Source organism: Antechinus flavipes, chromosome 6 (assembly GCF_016432865.1).
Source record: "Antechinus flavipes isolate AdamAnt ecotype Samford, QLD, Australia chromosome 6, AdamAnt_v2, whole genome shotgun sequence".
Taxonomy (NCBI): domain Eukaryota; kingdom Metazoa; phylum Chordata; class Mammalia; order Dasyuromorphia; family Dasyuridae; genus Antechinus; species Antechinus flavipes.
Genome location: NC_067403.1, coordinates 37420843 through 37439769, shown reverse-complemented (window position 1 = coordinate 37439769; position 18927 = coordinate 37420843). Strand labels below are relative to the sequence as shown.

Here is an 18927-nt window from a genome sequence, read left to right as displayed (position 1 = left end):
TTAAGTAAGGCTTGGTGATTTTTAAAAATTTGAAATAAAAAAATCTGAACTAGATAAATACTAAATAAAATGACTATTTCCATTATACAATATAGAATAGGAAAAGAGGATTCTACATGATCCTGTTAGTCTCTTTTATAGATTGCTCTTCCTTTTAAAATATAAAATTAACTTCATGATGTCACTTTCAGAGATGGCCTAACGCTTATCTGTATTTCTTACTGGCATTCCATCTGTTCTCCTCTGTACATTTTATTTGTTAAATTAATTTTTTCTAATTAATTAGCATTTATTTTCTCTCCCACACCAACTCCCCCACTGGGGAAAAAAATAAAGAAAAAAGAAAAAAAAAAGACCTCTTGTAATAAATATACACAATCAGGCAGAACAAATTCCAGGATTGGTTATGTTCCAGTATGTATGTTTCATTTTTCATTGTGAATCTATAATCTCTCTGTAGGAAAATTGGTGGGAAATCCTTCAATTTTTCTTTGGAATCATAGTTGGTCATTGAATTCATTGATCAGAATTCATAATTCTTTCAGAGTTTGTTTTTATATGATTATGATTTTATAAATTGTTCTCTTGAATAGTTTAAAAATGCTTCAGTGACCTTTTCTCTCTCTCTCTCTCTCTCTCTCTTTTGACAGTTCTGTCACTAGCCCTCTCTTACTCTTCTTTTGAAAAAAAAATCCTTATAACAAATATTGTTAAAAAAATCCTATATTGCCTATATTTAAAAATGTATGTCTCATTTTACATTTTGAATTCATCTACTCTTTCTAAGAAGACTGGTAGCGTATTTGATCATCAATGTGTAGTCCATCTTCTTAATTCATTGTTCCAACACAATTATTAAGTCTTTCAAAGTTTTTTTTCTTTCCAATTTAATTATTGTAGAAATGATTCCTCCAGGTTATGCTCACTTAATGTGCATTGGTTCATATAAATCTTCCCAGATTTCTCTGAATTCTCCCTTTCCCCATTTTATAGGATGATAATAGATTATTTCCTTATATTCACATATCATCATTTGTTCAGCCATTCTCCAACTGATCAGCACCCCTTTCTTTAGTTTCTTCCAATTCTTTGGTATAGCAACAATGAAATAAGCTGTTGTAAACATTCTTGTATTTAGGAATGCTCCCTTTCCTTCCCCCTTGATTTTTACAATTTAATGCTTTGGGTCAAACAACTCAAAATTGTAATGACTTTGTCATTAACAGGATTCCTAGCAAGGAGATGGTACTCAGAGAAATGTGACTTTTTCACATTTTTTCTACTTTGTTTTTGCAAACCGTATCTGTGCCCCCTGTTGGTCAGCTGTGCTTGAGAAGAAAGATTGTAACATGTGGAATTGTTAAAAACATACTAAACATTCAAGTGGGTTACTGTGGAATCTTTTCTGAATGCCTTTAAAAATAGCTGAGATTCCCATCTCTCTGGGGTGGCTCAGGCCAATGAATTTACTGAAATCTTTTCTTTCCTCACAAATTAGATCCTGTTTCTTATGCTCCCTATTTTCCCATTAATAGTCAAACCTTTTGTTCCTGATAGACACATGTTCTCAAAGTCTCCAGGATTATACAGTTTCAGCAGTTTTTGAACCAGTCATAAGGGCTCTAGGGAAAGATGCAAGGCAGGATAACCAGTGGAAGGTCATGTGCTTATATTGGAAAGATTTTCTAATCTGAGGATGGGTTCATCTCCTGCTTCTTACTTCCTGTGTGACCTTGGGCCAAGTAATTTATCTCCTAAAGTCTTAGTTTTCTCAGTTATGAAATAAAGCAATTAAATTAGATAACTCCAAGGTCCCTCAATGTTAAATTTCTTATCTGTGTTCCTAAGATCCTTCAGGAGGAGGAGTCAGGAAGTGGACTGGAAATTCCCAGTTCCTCCTCCATATACTATCTCTCCTGAACTATTTCAGAACTCTGCAAATTCCTTGGAACCTCCCTGACAGTCCCTGCCCTACTTGGAGAAATTAGGTTTAAGCTAGACCGGGGAGACCGTCTCTCCCTTTGTTTTCTGTTTTATTTCTGCTTGTGTTTGTTGAGATCTCTTTACATAAGAAACTTGAAGGGTCTTCCGTATTATCATATCCACACCTTTTTTGAACTGAGAATCTTTTTTATTTAAAAAAAAAAGTACAAGGGGTCAGAACTCCTGTGTTCTGCAAAGTATTTGAGAGAGCTAATTTCAGCTATGCTTTCATAGACCATTCTTCATTAAAGAAGAAGGAGCTTTTTATTCTTCATCTGTCACTCTTAGAACTATTGTACTAATACTCACTGGGGAACCGGGCCCCTTACACTACTTCACATGGCTTCATTCATTCATTCAAAACAAAACAAAACAAAACAAAAACTCCCATATCCATTCTTCTCACCAACCAGGCAAGTGAACCTTGGTTTGGCAGGAGTGGGAAGACACAGATGAAACAAAACAAAATATGTTTCATAGTTCCAGAAGTGAGGCTGATAGACTCAATCAACACAAAATGACAAAGCCCACTCGGGGACCCAGAACAGAAAAAGGATATATTTTTCAGAATCATTTTTCTTACTTATAGCTTGCTTTTTCTTGTAAAGGTATAATGAATTATACATGTCATTTTCAAAGCTGTCTCGCTTGTTTGTGTTTCCTTCTGGCATTTTTCGGTTAACTTTTTATTCAATTAACATGCATTTATTTTCTCTGCCTCCCATCTCTCTTCATAATTAGCACTTTGGAAGTATGGATGAGAGCCCTTAAAAGTCTTTCAGAGTTGTTCAGTTTTGCAAGACTGCTGTTATTGTATAAATTGTGCCCTTCAAAAAATGATTACTTATACAACTTTTCAAAAATAACTGAAATTTGTAAAGGAAATCTGCAAAGTATTTTCATCTGTTATTTCATTTGTGCTTCAGAACGATCCCCTGAGGGATTATTAGTTTTATTTCACAAATGGGGAAACAGACTCAGAGTTGAAATAAAATGGCCATAGAGGTAGGAAGTGTCAGAAGTGGTGACTCAGGACTTCCTGGTTGAGTCAATCATTTTGTTAACTACAAAGTTAACAACCCACAAACCTCCTGATAGCTAGTTGTCTTCTATAATAGGTTCATTATTTGTATTTTATGTTTTGTGTGCGGTGTTAAATAGACAGAAGGCATCTTAATTAAAGAGTCCAAGCAACATTGCCTTACCTAAGGATTAGGTTAGTTAGGTCACCAAAGCCTGTTTAACCCAGAATATAGCAGAATTGTTCATTAATGGTATTAATATGTATGACCTGAGAGCTGGAGAGAGGATCCATGTGGTATTTCTAAATATATCTTTTCCCCGAAACAAGGAAGAGCCTGTCCCTCAAAGCAAGGAATGCAAAGGAAAGGGACGGTGGGAGCTGTAGGAAAGGGACAGCAGGAGCTACACAGTACATCAAAGTTGTATGCAGCATTCTGTAGCCGTGGTCCCCCAGTGCTATAGGGAAATGGGCTGGGGTGTGGGGGATTGGGAAGGGAAGTATATTTTCTTGCCTCTTCTCTGCGATCAAATGATCATTACAATTTTACAATATTCAGCTTTGTTCTTCTATATTTTGTTGTAGTCATGGCAACTAGTTTGCTCAGTGGATAGAGCACTGGGTCTGGAATCGGGAAGATGAGTTAAATCTGGCCTCAGACACCTACTAAGCTGGAAAATCTACTTCTTTTCACCTCATTTCTTCATCTGTAAAATGGGGATGATAATAGCACCTCCCTTCAGAATCAAATGAGATGATGATTGCAATGTTTAGCAGAGTGCCTGTCCCATAGTAATACTTCATAAATATCTATGATGGTGATGACATGTGGTGTTTCCTGGTTTGATTTCACTTCTGCATCGATATATGCAAATGGAAATATTATCTCTAAAATGATTTTTTGTTTTTATTATGATCTTAACAAACATAAACATTTCAATACACAAAAAAGAAAATAAAGGGGGTCTTCAGATTTGTGATGTTTGTGGGTTTTTTAAAGAGAGTATATTAAATTTAATGTGAAAATAACAAAACCACCCATTTGTCCATGTCTTCTTGAAGATGCTAAATATTGTTGTCAATAGCCTAAAAATAGTGTTCCCAGTAACTCCCTCAAGTAATGATTTAAAGACTATTTTAAGGAGCTTTGAAAGGAGAAGCCTGAAGAAGGGTTTTTCAAGTTACCCAGTAATATTATTTGTATATCTGTTTGATCTTCCATTAAAAGTCCATTCTATTGAACAATGGAGTTTTCTGAACCATTAGGGGATTTAAGGTTGTAGCTCTAGGATCCATTGAGTGACTCGAATTTTCTTGTCTAGTGAAATAATAGCCCGGACAATGGAAGTAATAATGCTATGAACATTATCTCCAGGCTTCAGATGAAAATAATTCAAAGTTTTCAATTTTTTATGTTTTTCAGAAGTCTTCTACTTTGTTTTTCTATATTCAGATTACAAATCATCTTATATGGATTTTGCAATGTGACATAAGAAGTGTCTTTGATCCAGTAAACAAAATATATCCTGGTCCCTTTTAAAAATGAGATTGTATTTCTCTACAGAGACTTCAGTAACACTGAGACACTATGTAGTGAACAGAAATACTACTGTGAAACTTGCTGCAGTAAACAGGAGGCCCAGAAAAGGTAGGTGGAAACTTCAGATACAACTTCCTAATTTGTCTTGTTCTTTAAGGGCAGGGGATGTGGATACTCACCTGATTGGGAGTGGGAATGTGGGGACGAATAAGAAGGGGACAGGGAATCTGCAGCCTTAGACGTAGATATGGTAGGTTACGGGGATTGTAGAATTTTAGATTTGGAAGTTATCTAAAATGACAACTAGGTGTAGCATTTTAAAAGGTTTGAAAAAATATAATTTCTGGATAATTTAATCATTTTATTAATATATTCAGCATTTTAATAAAAGGATGCTCATTTGGCTAGTTGATATTCCCCAAAGTAGCAATCAACTCTGATTGGTTAACAATTAATGAGAAAATGAATATTACAGTGAGGAGGAGGACCTGACCTTTGATTGTGTCATTTAGTTCTTAAATTACTCCCAGCTTTGAGCAATCTATTCAGAGAATTTATCCCCACCCAAACTCAAGTCGAACAAATAGTTGCTCCACCTGGGTGGGGTCGAAGAAGAAGTTAGCTCGACCTTCGGAAACTGAGCGCTTCAAGTGAAGATTGAAAAAGGGGGAAATCTGAATCTCTCCAAATCATTTGTTATTAATAATCATTTCTGTCATAGGCAATTCCTGGTGCGGAAACCCCTTTTATAAACAAATGGAGATGTCAAACTTCTACTTGACCCTCTTCTACAACAGGAAGCTTTCTAGCTCACAAAGCATCCTGTCTCCTTTTTTATAAGCTATAACATTAGACAATTCTTTCTCATGTTAAGGCAAAATGTGCAAAAATTAACTAACAAACTTTGGTCCAGTTTTCCCTTCTTGGACCCTCTGGAATGGTTAATCTTTTTCTTCCGTTACCTCCTAACCAAATCTTTTCTCCAGCTTTATTACCCCCATTTTCTTCAGTTAGTCCTTATATTTCATGGTTATAGAATAGTGTTTTTTTTAAGTTGTTTTTCTCTGAATATATTTTGCAAAAATGTGAAATCTAGAAGTACTTTAAGAAATTTTACTATTATCCCGCTTATTCTGGAAACTATCTGTAAATGCTGAGTAAGATCATTAAAGTCTTGCTCTGAAATCCTTATAGTGATTTAGGAGTTCTCAGGGTCTGGCAGATTCTAACAAGTTTCTCAGGCAGTGAATATAAGGCCACTGACTACACTCTGTGTCTGATGTCAAAAGATGAGCCTTATTATAGTCTGAGAGGCTGCCGCCATCTTGTACACTATACTTATTGAACCTGTAGTCAGCTAAAATCTTTGTAGCTTTCTAACATAACCTTCTGTCAAACCATTTCTTCCAGCTGAAGGAAGAGAACTCCTTTGTTCTCTGAATCATTAGACTCAAGAATTGTTCCCACACCATCTCCTCATACTTAAATGCTTCAGGGATCTGGGATTTGATGAGTAGGGTATTACTTCCAATGGTGCCGAATGCAAGCCTCTGTAACTTAGGAAATGGGACCTGAGAATTGTTACCTGATCATTCAGGACCTTGCAGCCAGTCTGGAGATGAATCTCTGCAAACTTGCCTAGACTAGACCATGAATACGATTCTTGATTGAACTTGTGCTTGAAACCTTTCCAGCTTTGTAGAATCTTTCAAAGGTTCTATTCCATAGAATGTAAGGCAAAAGAGGAAGTCTTTATTGCAGATACTGTCTTCTGTTTTATTTTTAAAAATGTTTTTAAATAAGTATGATAGGTTGATAAGCAAGAAATGAGAGAAATGTTTTGATTCTCTGCAGTAATATGTAGATCCAATTTATGTTTTATCTTCATTCTCTCTTCTTTATCTTTCATACCCTTGTAAACTAGCTTTGAAGCTCACTACTTGACTAATGCTTTTCTTTTTAAGATTTTTAATGATCTCTTAATTTTCAAATTCACTGGCTTTTTTTCTCACTCCTCATTCCTGTTTCACACTCTTGAGCGTTCACTACTGGATACCCTGTTCTTCCCACCTGTGTAACCAATTTTACTCAGTCTCCTTCTCTGGATCATCAGTTACATTGCAAATCTTATATATCAATTAGTTGAGCTCATGGGAGATTATAAGGTCACCAAGACAACATAAAAAAGAGAAGAAGGCCTAGACCTAAACCTTGGAACATACTGTGGGAGATGGATGGATGATGATCCACTAAAGGAGATCATTTAATAGATAGGAGATGGATGGATGATGATTCACCAAAGGAGATCATTTAATGGATAGGAGATGGATGGAAGATGGTCCACCACGGAGATCATTTAACGGATAGGAGATAGATGGAAGATGGTCCACTAAAGGAGATTATTTAATTGATAGGAGATGGATGGAAATGGTCTATCAAAGGAGATCATTTAAAGGATAGGAGATGGATGGAAGATGGTCCACTAAAGGAGATCATTTAATGGATAGGATATGAATGGAAGATGGTCTATCAAAGGAGATCATTTAATGGATAGGAGATGGATGGAAGATGGTCCACCAAGGGAGATCATTTAATGGATAAGAGATAGATGGAAGATGGTCCACCAAAGGAGATCATTTAATGGATAGGAGATGGATGGAAGATGGTCCACTAAAGGAAATCATTTATGGATAAGAAATAGATGGAAGATGGTCCATCAAGGGAGATCATTTAATGGATAGGAGATGGATGGAAGATGGTTCACCAAGGGAAATCATTTAATGGATAGGAGATGGATGGAAGGTGGTCCACCAAAGGAGATCATTTAATGGATAAGAGATGGATGGAAGGTGGTCCACCAAGGGAGATCATTTAATGGATAGGAGATAGATGGAAGATGGTGCACCAAAGGAGATCATTTAATGGATAGGAGATGGATAGAAGATGGTCCACCAAGGGAGATCCTTTAATGGATAGGAGATAAATGGAAGATGGTGCACCAAAGGAGATCATTTAATGGATAGGAGATGGATGGAAGATGGTGCACCAGGGGAAATCATTTAATGGATAGGATATGGATGGAAGATGGTCCACCAAAGGAGATCATTTAATGGACAAGAGATAGATGGAAGATGGTCCACCAAGGGAGATCATTTAATGGATAGGAGATAGATGGAAGATGGTGCACCAAAGGAGATCATTTAATGAATAGGAGATGGATGGAAGATGGTCCACTAAAGGAGATCATTTAATGGATAGGAGATGGATGGAAGATGGTGCACCAAGGGAAATCATTTAATGGATAGGAGATGGATGGAAGATGGTCCACAAAGGAGACCCAGTGAGGCATAGCATACCCTAGGCTTAAAAAGCATTTACTGAACATAATTTGATCTTACCTTGAAAATTCCAGGGTATTATTGTATCACTTGAGTTACTGATTGATACTCAGGATTAATGCATTTTGACTTCAGTAAAATGGAAGACTTGGGAATGGAATCTATAAGGTTCCCCCATCTCTATTGTGAATCCTTGCCCACTCTACTATAATAATATAATGCCCTTAGGAGCTTTGGGAAATAAGTAGGTTTGCTTATCCCTACATTCAGTGGCTCCACACTATACCTTTAGGTTCTTATTTCTGCTTTTTGTAATTTTTCTGTCTGTTTCCTATTGGATCTCACATCTTGCCATAGAATTGAAGAAGCTTGGTTGAGAGTAAATGAATTAAATGGAAGACTTAAGTTGAAACCAATGAAACAGGGGGATCAGCCCTGCCTTCCCTACTCTGAAGGAGCTCTCTCTTCTATTCTGTACCATGATGCAAGACTAGCACATGGCAGAGGTATATTCGTGAACCTTCTCTTAACTCGAGGTTGGAAATAAGGCACATGCTACCTATTGGGCTAACTTCAGTTTTCATCACTGACATTGCCAGCAAAATGTCTTATACTAAAACTTCATTAAAGGGATGCTAACAATTCTAAGGCGCTGAATGATTTATGTGAGATAGTTGGCGTCTTATTTATTCTCTCTTTCTTCCCCTGCCTCAAGAGGAAAGCACTATAGTGCAATGGAAAAGGACCCTAGATTTGAAATCAGAGAATCTGGGTTTTGTTCCTTGCTACAAGTCACATCCCCTTACCTTTCTGTGCTCGTTTCCTCAACTGCAAGAGAGAATTAAGCTAGATAACCTCTTAAGACTCCTTTTAGCTCTAATTTTGATCCTGTTAGCCATTTCTTCTCCAGAGAATCACATATGACTCTTCCCATCAACTGGATGATTCTCATCTCTAGTGGGCAGGGAAACCAGATAACCATGTTTGTTAGACCTGAGTCCTGGACTGGTCCTATTTATTAAGTATGTGGATTGTATTTAGTGGCCTGATGGGTGCTGACCATTTGGGCTGCTCAGAGATCTTTTCAGCCATGTTTTGCATAGTTGAGGTTACTATACAAGATGGTATCTAGTAGATGAGTGAAGTATTCTAGTTTTTGTTTTAGTACTTTGTACTTTAGGTTACCAGGGCCATGTCTGCCCTCCATGAGCCAACACAGAAAACAGGTTGTGCTTTTTTTTTTTTTTAACCCTTAAAAAGGAGAGACTTGACCGACAACTTATTTATGACTTTCTAGGATGAGAGTAAAAAAGCTTCCGATGATCCTAGCATTACATCTTAAGAGGTTCAAATATATGGAACAACTCCACAGATATACCAAGCTCTCCTACCGTGTGGTCTTCCCGCTGGAGCTCCGTCTGTTCAATACATCCAGTGACGCAGTGAACCTGGACCGCATGTATGACTTGGTGGCTGTAGTAGTCCACTGTGGCAGGTAAAGGGTAGAATCATTGCATCTTGAGTGGTCATTATTCATGTTTTGAAGGGCTATTAAAAAGACATAGTCTAGGGAAATTCTGAGTACAATTTGAAGAAAACCACTGACCTACATAGGAAAAGTTGGTACCTGTTTTTATAGAGGTCCCCCAGATTGTTCCACCAAGTAAAGGGCAAAGATGTCTTTATTCTTCAAGATAACAAAAATCTAGAACAATTGAAAATCTTAATCCATGTTATTCATTTCTTTATTTGCACAGGCTTGATTTAGCCTTTTTTTTTTTTTTTTTTTTTTTGAGAAAAGTGTACGTTGCCCAATTAAAAAAAATAATATTTCTTATATTTCTGTAAGGATTTTCTGAAGGAATCACCAGGGAGTACAAGAATGTCAGTTTTTAGAGCATTTGTAAACAGTACAATAAATTAATGCAAATTTAACTTAACTGTGATCCTCTTCATATGTGACCTATAAAGTGTGTGTTGACATACTACTGAAAAATATAAACTATACCTATTTTTACATTCCCACTATAAATGAAAACAGAAAAAAATAGTGACTAAATGGAATGATAGAAAGAAAACTTGAAACAAAGGAAAATTGTCATCACAGCTAATAGCTAAAAGAAAGCTCAGATGCATCCTTGGCTGGCAGACATATGTGCTTGCCCAACCGAGACACATGACCCAAGGATACTAATGGTTTAGTGCAGAAGTTCTTCACTTGTAGTCCATGAAGATAATTTTAGGGAATCCATGAACTTGAATGGAGAAAAAAATTATATCTTTGTTTTCATTCACCTCCAGCTAGCATTTTTCCTTAAGTCTGAATGTAGGCAGGAGACCACAGTGGTATTGGGTTTCCCTAGCCTAGTTAAGGCTCTCTCATATACAGTGCTCATTCATAGACCATCACACAGAAGACCAACAGAAGATCACAATCATTGAAAAAATAGATGATGTGCCCATTGGAAAGTATGGAAGAGATCCAGATTATAAGACAGATTATTTAGAGCATTTATAAACAAAACTGGAAGAATCCAGCAAACAAACACAAAGTTGAGGAGATTCAATTGTGTTTTTGAGATATATTTTCATCAGCCTTACTAGTTGTTTTTTTGAAGTTTCTATCAACCCTGGTATTCTATAATTTTGAAAACACCAAATTTGGAGTTTTGTCACTGTAGTATTCAAGATAGTATTTTAAGAAGTAGTAATGATAGCTTCATCTTAAGTTTCACACCATAAAGTTCTTGGCCAGTTATTCCATTTTTCATTAAATCTAAGTTCTTTTGAAACTTCATCAATTCCTAAGGAATTGTTCTTGGCCAGTGATTTCAATGTAGGGGGCTCCAAGGGTTGGCCAGATAGTTAATTCTTTAGAGAAATGTTATTAAATCAACAGTTTTTTGAAGGGAACCTCCTAAGTCCTATTGTGTTGTTCTAGGACGTACTTAGAAGATCTCATGTCATTTTTGAACAAACCCTGGGGGAATTGTATTTTTCCAGTGTAGACAACACATCTAAAATTAAATCAAAGCTTTTCACTTTCACAAATCCAGTAAAACTGATAATAGTCATAGACAAATAGAAGTGCAAAATGGGGAAATGTTCTTCCAATCATAACTAATTCTTTGTAATTTTTTTTTTTCAGTGGACCTAATCGTGGGCATTATATTACCATTGTGAAGAGTCATGGCTTCTGGCTTTTATTTGATGATGACATTGTAGAGGTCAGTGTGAAGAAGTTTTCTTTGTTTATATCTTTCTCTGTCTCTTCTTCTCTCTTTCCCTCTCTCTCTTTTGCTTTTTTCCTCCCTCTCTCCCCTCTTTCTCTCTGTCATGACTCCAGGCATATAGGCATATAAAATAGGTATACAAATTAAAAATTTATTGATAACAAATCATAATTTTGTGACTCCTACATTCAGTTATGAGACCTCATGGGTTCACAGTTTAAGAAGCTAGACTCTACATGATGAATATGGAAATATGTTTAGAAGAATTATACATGTTTGCCATATCAGATTGCTTGCTGTGTTGGAGAGAGGGGGAAAAATTTGGAACACAAGGTTTTGCAAATGTGAATGTTGAAAACTGTCTTTGTATGTATTTGGAAAAATAAAATACTATTATTAAAAAAAAAGAAAAAAGAAACAAAAAATAATTTAAATTTAAATTAAAAGAAAAAGAAGCTGGGCTCTAAGGCAGGAATTCTTAAGTTGGGGATTGTGGACTCCTGAGGGTAGTTTGCAGGGAGTTCATGAACTTGAATGAGAAAAGGATTATATTTTTACTCCAATATAATTGATTTTCTTTCTAATCCTACAGATTTCATTTTGTGAATCTAAAATATTGTAAGAAAAGCTTTATAGACTCCAGACTGCCAAAGGGTTACATGAGGCAAAAAAGCTTAAGAATCTCTGGCATAGAACATGAGGGAGTTTTAAGATTCTGAGGAAAGAGTAAGATTATTACTAAACAGTTCCTGCCAGCAGTTATGTTACGCTACATAATTGACAAAATAGCAAGTTGAATTTTTTGAAGATTGGAAATTAGGATGTAGTGAGAAGCAAACATGTAGAGGGCAGGGTTTTAAAGTCAAGCAGATTTTTAAAAATTTATGCTTAAATGTGACTCAAATGTGCCAGATTCTATTTTCTCATCTAACTTGGCATTTTATATCCCAGTGGATTATTATTAGAATGTCTGTAATCATTGTTTAATACTACCAATTATGCCCATAGGAGCTATAAAACTGCATGACTTACATGACCCCTGTTCTGATGAATTCTGCTTGGGAGTAGAGGAAGATAGGAAATGGGTCCCAGTAGATGTGTTTGACTAGTCGGCTGCACACCCCTGTTCACAAAGCAGTAAAAGGACATAACTTGACAAATTTCTATGGCAATTACCCGAAAGCTTTGTGTGCAATCTCTGCAAGGAATCTGAGAATTAAGAACATTTGACTTTCAAATTGAGCATCCCCCAAATTTTACATTTGCAATTCAGGATGAAAATTTGAGATCCAAATAACCATTGAAATCTAGTATTCCTGAATTACTGCAATGGATGGTTAACATTAATTCAATTCGACAAACATTTATTGAGTAACCGCTATGTCCAACAAGTTCGCTGATGGGCACCAGAAGGGACAGAAAAAAAGGATGGGACTTGTTTCTTCCCCTGATCAGTTTGGGAGATAGGATTTAAATGCTTGAAACTTCTTAGAAGATAATACACTAATGAAAACATTGAACAAATGAAAGTTTGAGGAGGCAGTAATCAAATTTGACTCCTAAAAATTCTCTTTATAACATATTATTAGGAAATATTCGTAACATATTTTCCAGTTATCATCAGTGTCCCATAGTCATAACAGAAAACTTCTGTAGAAGTAATTTAATGTATGAATAATCTCTTAATGAGGTGATATACTTACTAATGGCCCCTTGCCACCAGTGGGTAGGACATTCACTTTGACTCATTTTTCCAGTAGTGGAGATAGATTAATAACCCCTCACCCAGAACCCGCTTTGGGCCAAGGGGGACAAATTTTCAGAAGGGCAAAAAAAGAGTTAGGATTACTGTCTGTAGCAGAGAAACCAAATAAAACTAACTGACCCGAGCTTTAATTCAACTTGTGACCTTGACCTCATTAGTATTATACAGTCAACTGTACTAATTGGCCATGGACACAACAGTCTAGATCGTGTTCTGTTTATACTTCAGAGATCTGTCCAAACTATTTTTCTTGTGCTAGAATTTTATTGTATTAATTATTTCTTAAGTTAAGTGGACCATCAGTTGGAACCATAGGATCTTTTTGTTGTTGTTTTAGGGATATTTTCTGTGTCATGATTTTGTTGTAAGGGGAATTTATAAGGGTGAATTCCATGCTTGAGGCACCCATTAAATCTGAGGTGACTAGGGGACTATTTTATGAGATTATTCTTCAGAACACTTAATGGATTCCTGGTAAATAGAAACAATTAAAATTAGACTCTATTTCATATTCCCTCTGGCTCTCTCACCTCTCTCACCCCCTTCTTTTAACTATTAGAAGAACTTAAAGTACTGATTGTTCTGGCTCCTTGAATTGCTTCTTTATATGTTTTGACCTTATGATATGCCATTTATTTGTAATGTGTTTATATTATTTTCTTCCAATTAGCATTTTGAACATTTGTGTTTATTTTAATTTTCTCTCTCTCTCTCTCTCTCTTCTTTTATATTTCCCCTTCCTTCCTTCCCAAAGAAAATAGATGCTCAAGCTATCGAAGAATTCTATGGTCTGACATCAGATATATCAAAAAATTCGGAGTCAGGATATATTTTATTCTATCAATCAAGAGAATGATGTGAAGAACTGCAGAACTGCTTCAAGTGGGAGAATGGCATAGTGCCCACTCTGACTGGCTTCTCCACAGATCAATCACCTTCCTTTTAATGGCCCGCCATCGACACCCTGAGCCTGAATGGTCTAATGGTGTTAGGCTGTTGCCCCCTTCCCCCCGTCCCCCCATCCTCCCGCCATTTTGATATGCAGCACTTTTGGTTTTCTTTCAGTCCGAGGTAGAATTCAATGTTATCCAGTTGTAGTCAGATTTACATGAATAACATTTACAGATTTTTAGGATTGAGTACACACTATGCCATCCGCTGCCTCCCAGTGAACTAGAGTAATGTTTTCTACAAATGGCCGTGTTCTCTTTTGGGGCTTTTTACTGAACTTTGTAAATGGCTTCAGGGGCCAACTTACGATGCATTCCTCTTAATGGTGTAAGTCAGAGGCTCTGTGGCTCTCCATTTCTAGCTCCTAAGCCAAGTTTTCAATAGAGTAGGCTTAAAGAACTGGATGGATTTCATGCCCTTCGGGGCTGAAAACCATAATTTTAAGTTGAAAAACTTTTAGAAGTGAGTAACCTCAGTACTAAAAATAGCCTCAAAGGAGGGGAGAGGGGTAGAGAGCTTCTTATGGTGACATTAGTGTTAGCCCTTTGGGCCTTGGAACCAACTGTCAAAGTTCAAGGGCCTAACAAGGTATGGCATTAAGGGTAGGTGAAAGAAAGGAAGAAACAGGAGAGAATTTTTTGGACAGAGATCCATAGCTTAAAAATGTACTTCAAGGAGTTTCAGTATCATCAACATTTTCTCTTATCAGGCCCTGTGGGTAGGAAATAGCCCTATTCATCTTTTCAGGGTAACTTTAGCTGATCCTTGAATACTTCCTACAATAGTAGGGATTAAAGAAAAAGACACCTGACTCCAGTCCCCCCCAAATCATTTAGTACCCGCACTGCCCTTATATCATGGGACTAAACAGGAAATCATATTTTTACAGCTATCCAGCCACATTATGTGACTGTTAGTAATTTTTATTTTTCAGTTAGTTTACTGAGGACCTGGCAAGTGTCAGGGCTAATAAAGAACTGTTCCCTAGGGGGAATACTGGAAATATCCAAGTAGGAAGGAGGCAAAGTCCAAGGAAGTGGAAGGAGGGCAAGTAGGAGGAGGAAAAGTGGACTAAGTGACAGACATTTTCTTGGGTTCAATCAGCCCGCAGGCTGTTAGACAAGACAGATTTCCAAGGAAGAATCTCATCTCACATATTTACTTTTACTTATTTTCATTTTTTTTTAATGTATATTTATTAGACAGTTCAGTACTTTTCATTAAAAGGGTCAACTGCCTTTCTGTCCTTAGCTGGTTTTGTCTTTTCCTTTTCTCTCCATCCCTTCCCTTCCTCTCCTCCCCCAACCCTCTTAGCAAAGTTTGTTTGAAATTCTCATTTTGGATTTCTGCTTCTGTTGAGGAAGTCAGTTAACTTCTCGATGTTATAATCTACTGTGAATGTGATATTATTTTGTACCTTATGATCCATGAATTTATAAGCCTTTGGTATGATGTGGTTTGAAATGGAATGGGAAAGGTGAACCACCATTTTGTATCATAAGGAATATAGCACTTTAACCAGAGAGAAACTGGATTTCTTATCTTTGAAATACCTTGAACTCTTTATTACTCAGAAAGTGACTCATTAGTCCCACATGCTTCATTTTGTCATGCTAAAGGGGAAATGTTCAACTTTCCGTCCGAAGACCAAAACGGGGTGATTCCCTTCCCCCTTCCCACTTTCTTGGTGAGAGTATAAAATGCCTTACCTTGTTTAGAGGCGAATTCCTATTTTTGAATATTCATTATTTTTTTTTCCCCCATTAAAGTTATACAGCAAACACTTGCTTAGCAGGTGAATCTTGGGCTCTGGTTGTGAATGAGTGCACTTTCCAGACTGAAGATGAAGAAAGAATGTCTATGTTTATTGTACCCCAGATCCTTGGCTATAGGTTGCAAAGCTCAAGAAATGTATAGCGAACCTTACACAATCAGAGTTGGGAGACTGAATGATAACTTTGGGGAGAGAAGTTGTTAAAATTATTTTAAAATAGATTTTTGGAAAGAAATGTCCATTTTGCTAGGAAGAGGTTTATAAACTGTTAAGGAATTAAGTTGTGACGAGTGAAGCAATATTGAAATGTTAAACCAGGGTTACAGTCTGACCTTTTGTGAGGTTACAAACAGCTTTTTCCAATGATTTTACTATGATAGTTTATTTTTTTCATGCAAAAGAAAAAGGGGAATGTAGAGTTTATGAACAGATTTCTGGTATTTGTAAGAAGGTATTTTGGAAGATATTAGAGAGACGTGTGGACTAGTGCAAGTAAGCAATTGGTAACTAGTCAAAAATTAACTTGCCCACTATCAAAATTTAATCAGCATTTACTTTATTTTAGCTCTGTTTGCTCACTCTTCCATTCCCACTCACCTTCCATTTCTCCTCCATTAGTAATAGAAATCAGCTATAATCTTTTTAAAAAACCTTTTCGCTGTATTTAAAGATGACGTCACCCAAGTGGATTCTTTTTTAACAAATTCTTCCCATTATGAGAGAGCCTAAGAATGGTATGAAACAAATAAACCCATCTTCAAAAATCACGTGAAGAATTCACATTTCAAAGACCAGCGCAACTTTGTGGCTTTCATCTGTGTCCGTGTTTGGCTTGCTGGGACCCTGCAAAAATTGCTTTACAGCATCATTCTTATCGGTTATGTATTTTAAAACAAGCTGCTATATCGTGCTATAGCGAGAAAAGAAATCTTTTGATTTTATGGGTTCCTAGTTAAGAATGAGAATATAGTAGAGTTCAGGACAACATTCTCTGGGAAGATCCACTTAAGGATGCACTTTGAAAGGGAGATCGCTAGCTCCTAGTCTTGCTCAGTTCAAGACGTTCCTCATTTTGAGATGCTATTCGATGCAACTGAAAATGAAGGAGGGGAGAGAAACACCACCAGTTAAAGGTGGATCTGAAAATGGGACGGGCATCTTTTGGGGTTTGCTAGACTGAGGCAGCTGAAGATACGATGGGAAAAGCGATAGAAACATTTCCTATACCTTGAATTTTATGGAGCTGTATAATGGCGAACCAAGTTCTAACTGAGGTTTAAGGCTTATTTTAGGTACATGGATTCTTACATTTTACCATCAATGGATTTTATCTTCAAACGTGACTTTTTGTTCAATTTTGTATATTGGTGTGAAATTAAATATCATGCACTAAATGTTTTGCCCTCGTTTGCTATTATGTAGCCAAGGTGTTCATAGGCACCGTTCCGAATAATTTGCCCTCGTAAATGGTGTGAGTCGGGGAAAAATAGGTATATTTTTTTCTTGCTCAATTTACGTAAGTAAATTGTTTTCCAGTGTTATATTAATTTATTTCTGCCTCCTGTTTCTGCATAACTGACGTATTTGCTGTATCCATGTAGTTTCCATTTGTGTTGCTAATACCTATAGTTTTAATTTTAAAGACTCTGTACTTTCATTTTTAAAAAATGTAACCAACCCAAGCACTTTAAGCAATAATTTCAATCGTGTGAAAATTCAATCAGTTTAACCCCTTGCCTCTAAAATGGAGTTTGCAAAAAACAAAAAACAAAACGAAAAACCCAACAACAACAAATAAATAAATAAATGGAAATTCTCTCTGTAGAGAACTATGTCGGGTAATGTTCTGTGTGAAGACTTCAAAATACAGTGATATGAAAGGGACACGGTGACATGGAAAACTTATTCATAATTTGATTTTGAAATTATTGGAATTTGAAGAAAAGTTGGTTCCTTTTTATTTCCCAGTAATGGCTGTGTCCTTATTAGAACGGATACATTTTTCCAAGAGAAAGCTGCTGCTTTTTCTTGTAAACACACAAAAAAATCAACACTGAACCTGTAACCAAAGTCTATGGAACAATATGTTGAGTTAAAAAAATACAGAAAGAGTAGTCAAGAGGTGGCAATTAAGAGACGAAAATAACTGCACAGCTGGGATCTACTTTGAATTTTTTTTTTTTAATGCAAAGTGATTTTATAATGTAACTTTCTGAAATGGAATGGTACATTTCTTTTGAAACTTGGCTTTTGGAAATAATTATGTCCCAGGGGCTTAATGCATAAAGTTTATGCTTTGGATTATTATATGGGACCAGATCTTATTAGAGAATGTTTGGGTATATGGGAATTCTCCAGTGGGTGTATCAGAAGAAAATTCCCCAGGTGTGTTTATCAACGTTGGCCCTTTGCTCCACTTTGGCTCCAAATTCTCCTGCAGGTTGAGGGCTATTGGTTGTGCACTATAAACTGAAGAATCTCGAGAAAAGGAACCTTTTATCGGAAATCTTATGTTGGAGATACCATCAGTGTTCTAATGGTCTGTTACCTATCCTTTGGTGCTAAGGAGTGTGCACTTTGTGTAGTCACCAACCTCAGGACATATACATGTCTCAAGAATAAAATTCATTGTAACCATCTTTTCAGAGGCAACTAAGTATTGTAGTGGATAGAGGGCTGGTCCTGGAGTCAGGAAAAGCTGAGCTGAGATCTAATTTTTCTAGCTAATGTGACCCTGGTCAAGTCATTTAACTCCTGCCTCAGTTTCTTCAATTATAAAATTGGAATAATCATAAGATGTTTGTGAGAATTAAATGAGATAATGTTTGTAAAGCACTTAGAACAGTATCTGGCACAGAGTAGGTACCGAATTAGTGTTTGTCCCTTCCGGTCCAGGTTAAGGGTTCTGCAGCGATGAGGAAGATTTGAGCCTTAAATATAGAGAGCCCCCTCCCACTCTATCTTCATCAATGTGATTTCATTGTGGACGATTGCTCTTGGAGCCCTCTACGAGAAAATGAAATAAACTCGCATTTGACATTTGTCAGCGTTTTCTTTGAACTACTTTACTAGCTCTGAGGTAGGGAGCAGAATAGTATCCCGATTGTAGAGCTTGGGAAACTTAAGTTAATGAGAGGCTGTGGCGTGTCCGTGGCTGTGGCTGAGGATGGGCTTCGGTCTGGGTCAACAGACTCCAGACTGGTGCTCTGTCTCCTCTGCCAAGTTGATAATTACATAGCGTGTTAAAGTTTCAAGTTTGCAAAACATTACATACGTTAGCTATTTTGATCATCCTAGCCAGCCCTGTATGGTAGGTACTATT

The 18927-nt window shown here is 36.6% G+C and overlaps 1 protein-coding gene across 2 annotated transcripts in view; it reads left to right on the top strand.

Moving 5' to 3' along the window:
• USP46 (ubiquitin specific peptidase 46) overlaps positions 1–18644 on the top strand; it is a 60135-nt gene extending 41491 nt beyond the window's left edge. Inside the window, exons 6-9 of one of the 2 annotated variants that reach the window (XM_051967493.1) lie at positions 4569–4652; positions 9180–9377; positions 11031–11109; positions 13635–18644. In XM_051967493.1, coding sequence (XP_051823453.1) covers positions 4569–4652; positions 9180–9377; positions 11031–11109; positions 13635–13736 — 463 coding nt within the window. In that variant the 3' untranslated portion in view covers positions 13737–18644. Of the gene's footprint in view, positions 1–4568; positions 4653–9179; positions 9378–11030; positions 13543–13634 lie in introns of those variants that run through there. The other variant, XM_051967492.1, reaches the window with a different exon arrangement.
• The last annotated feature ends 283 nt before the right edge of the window (positions 18645–18927 follow it).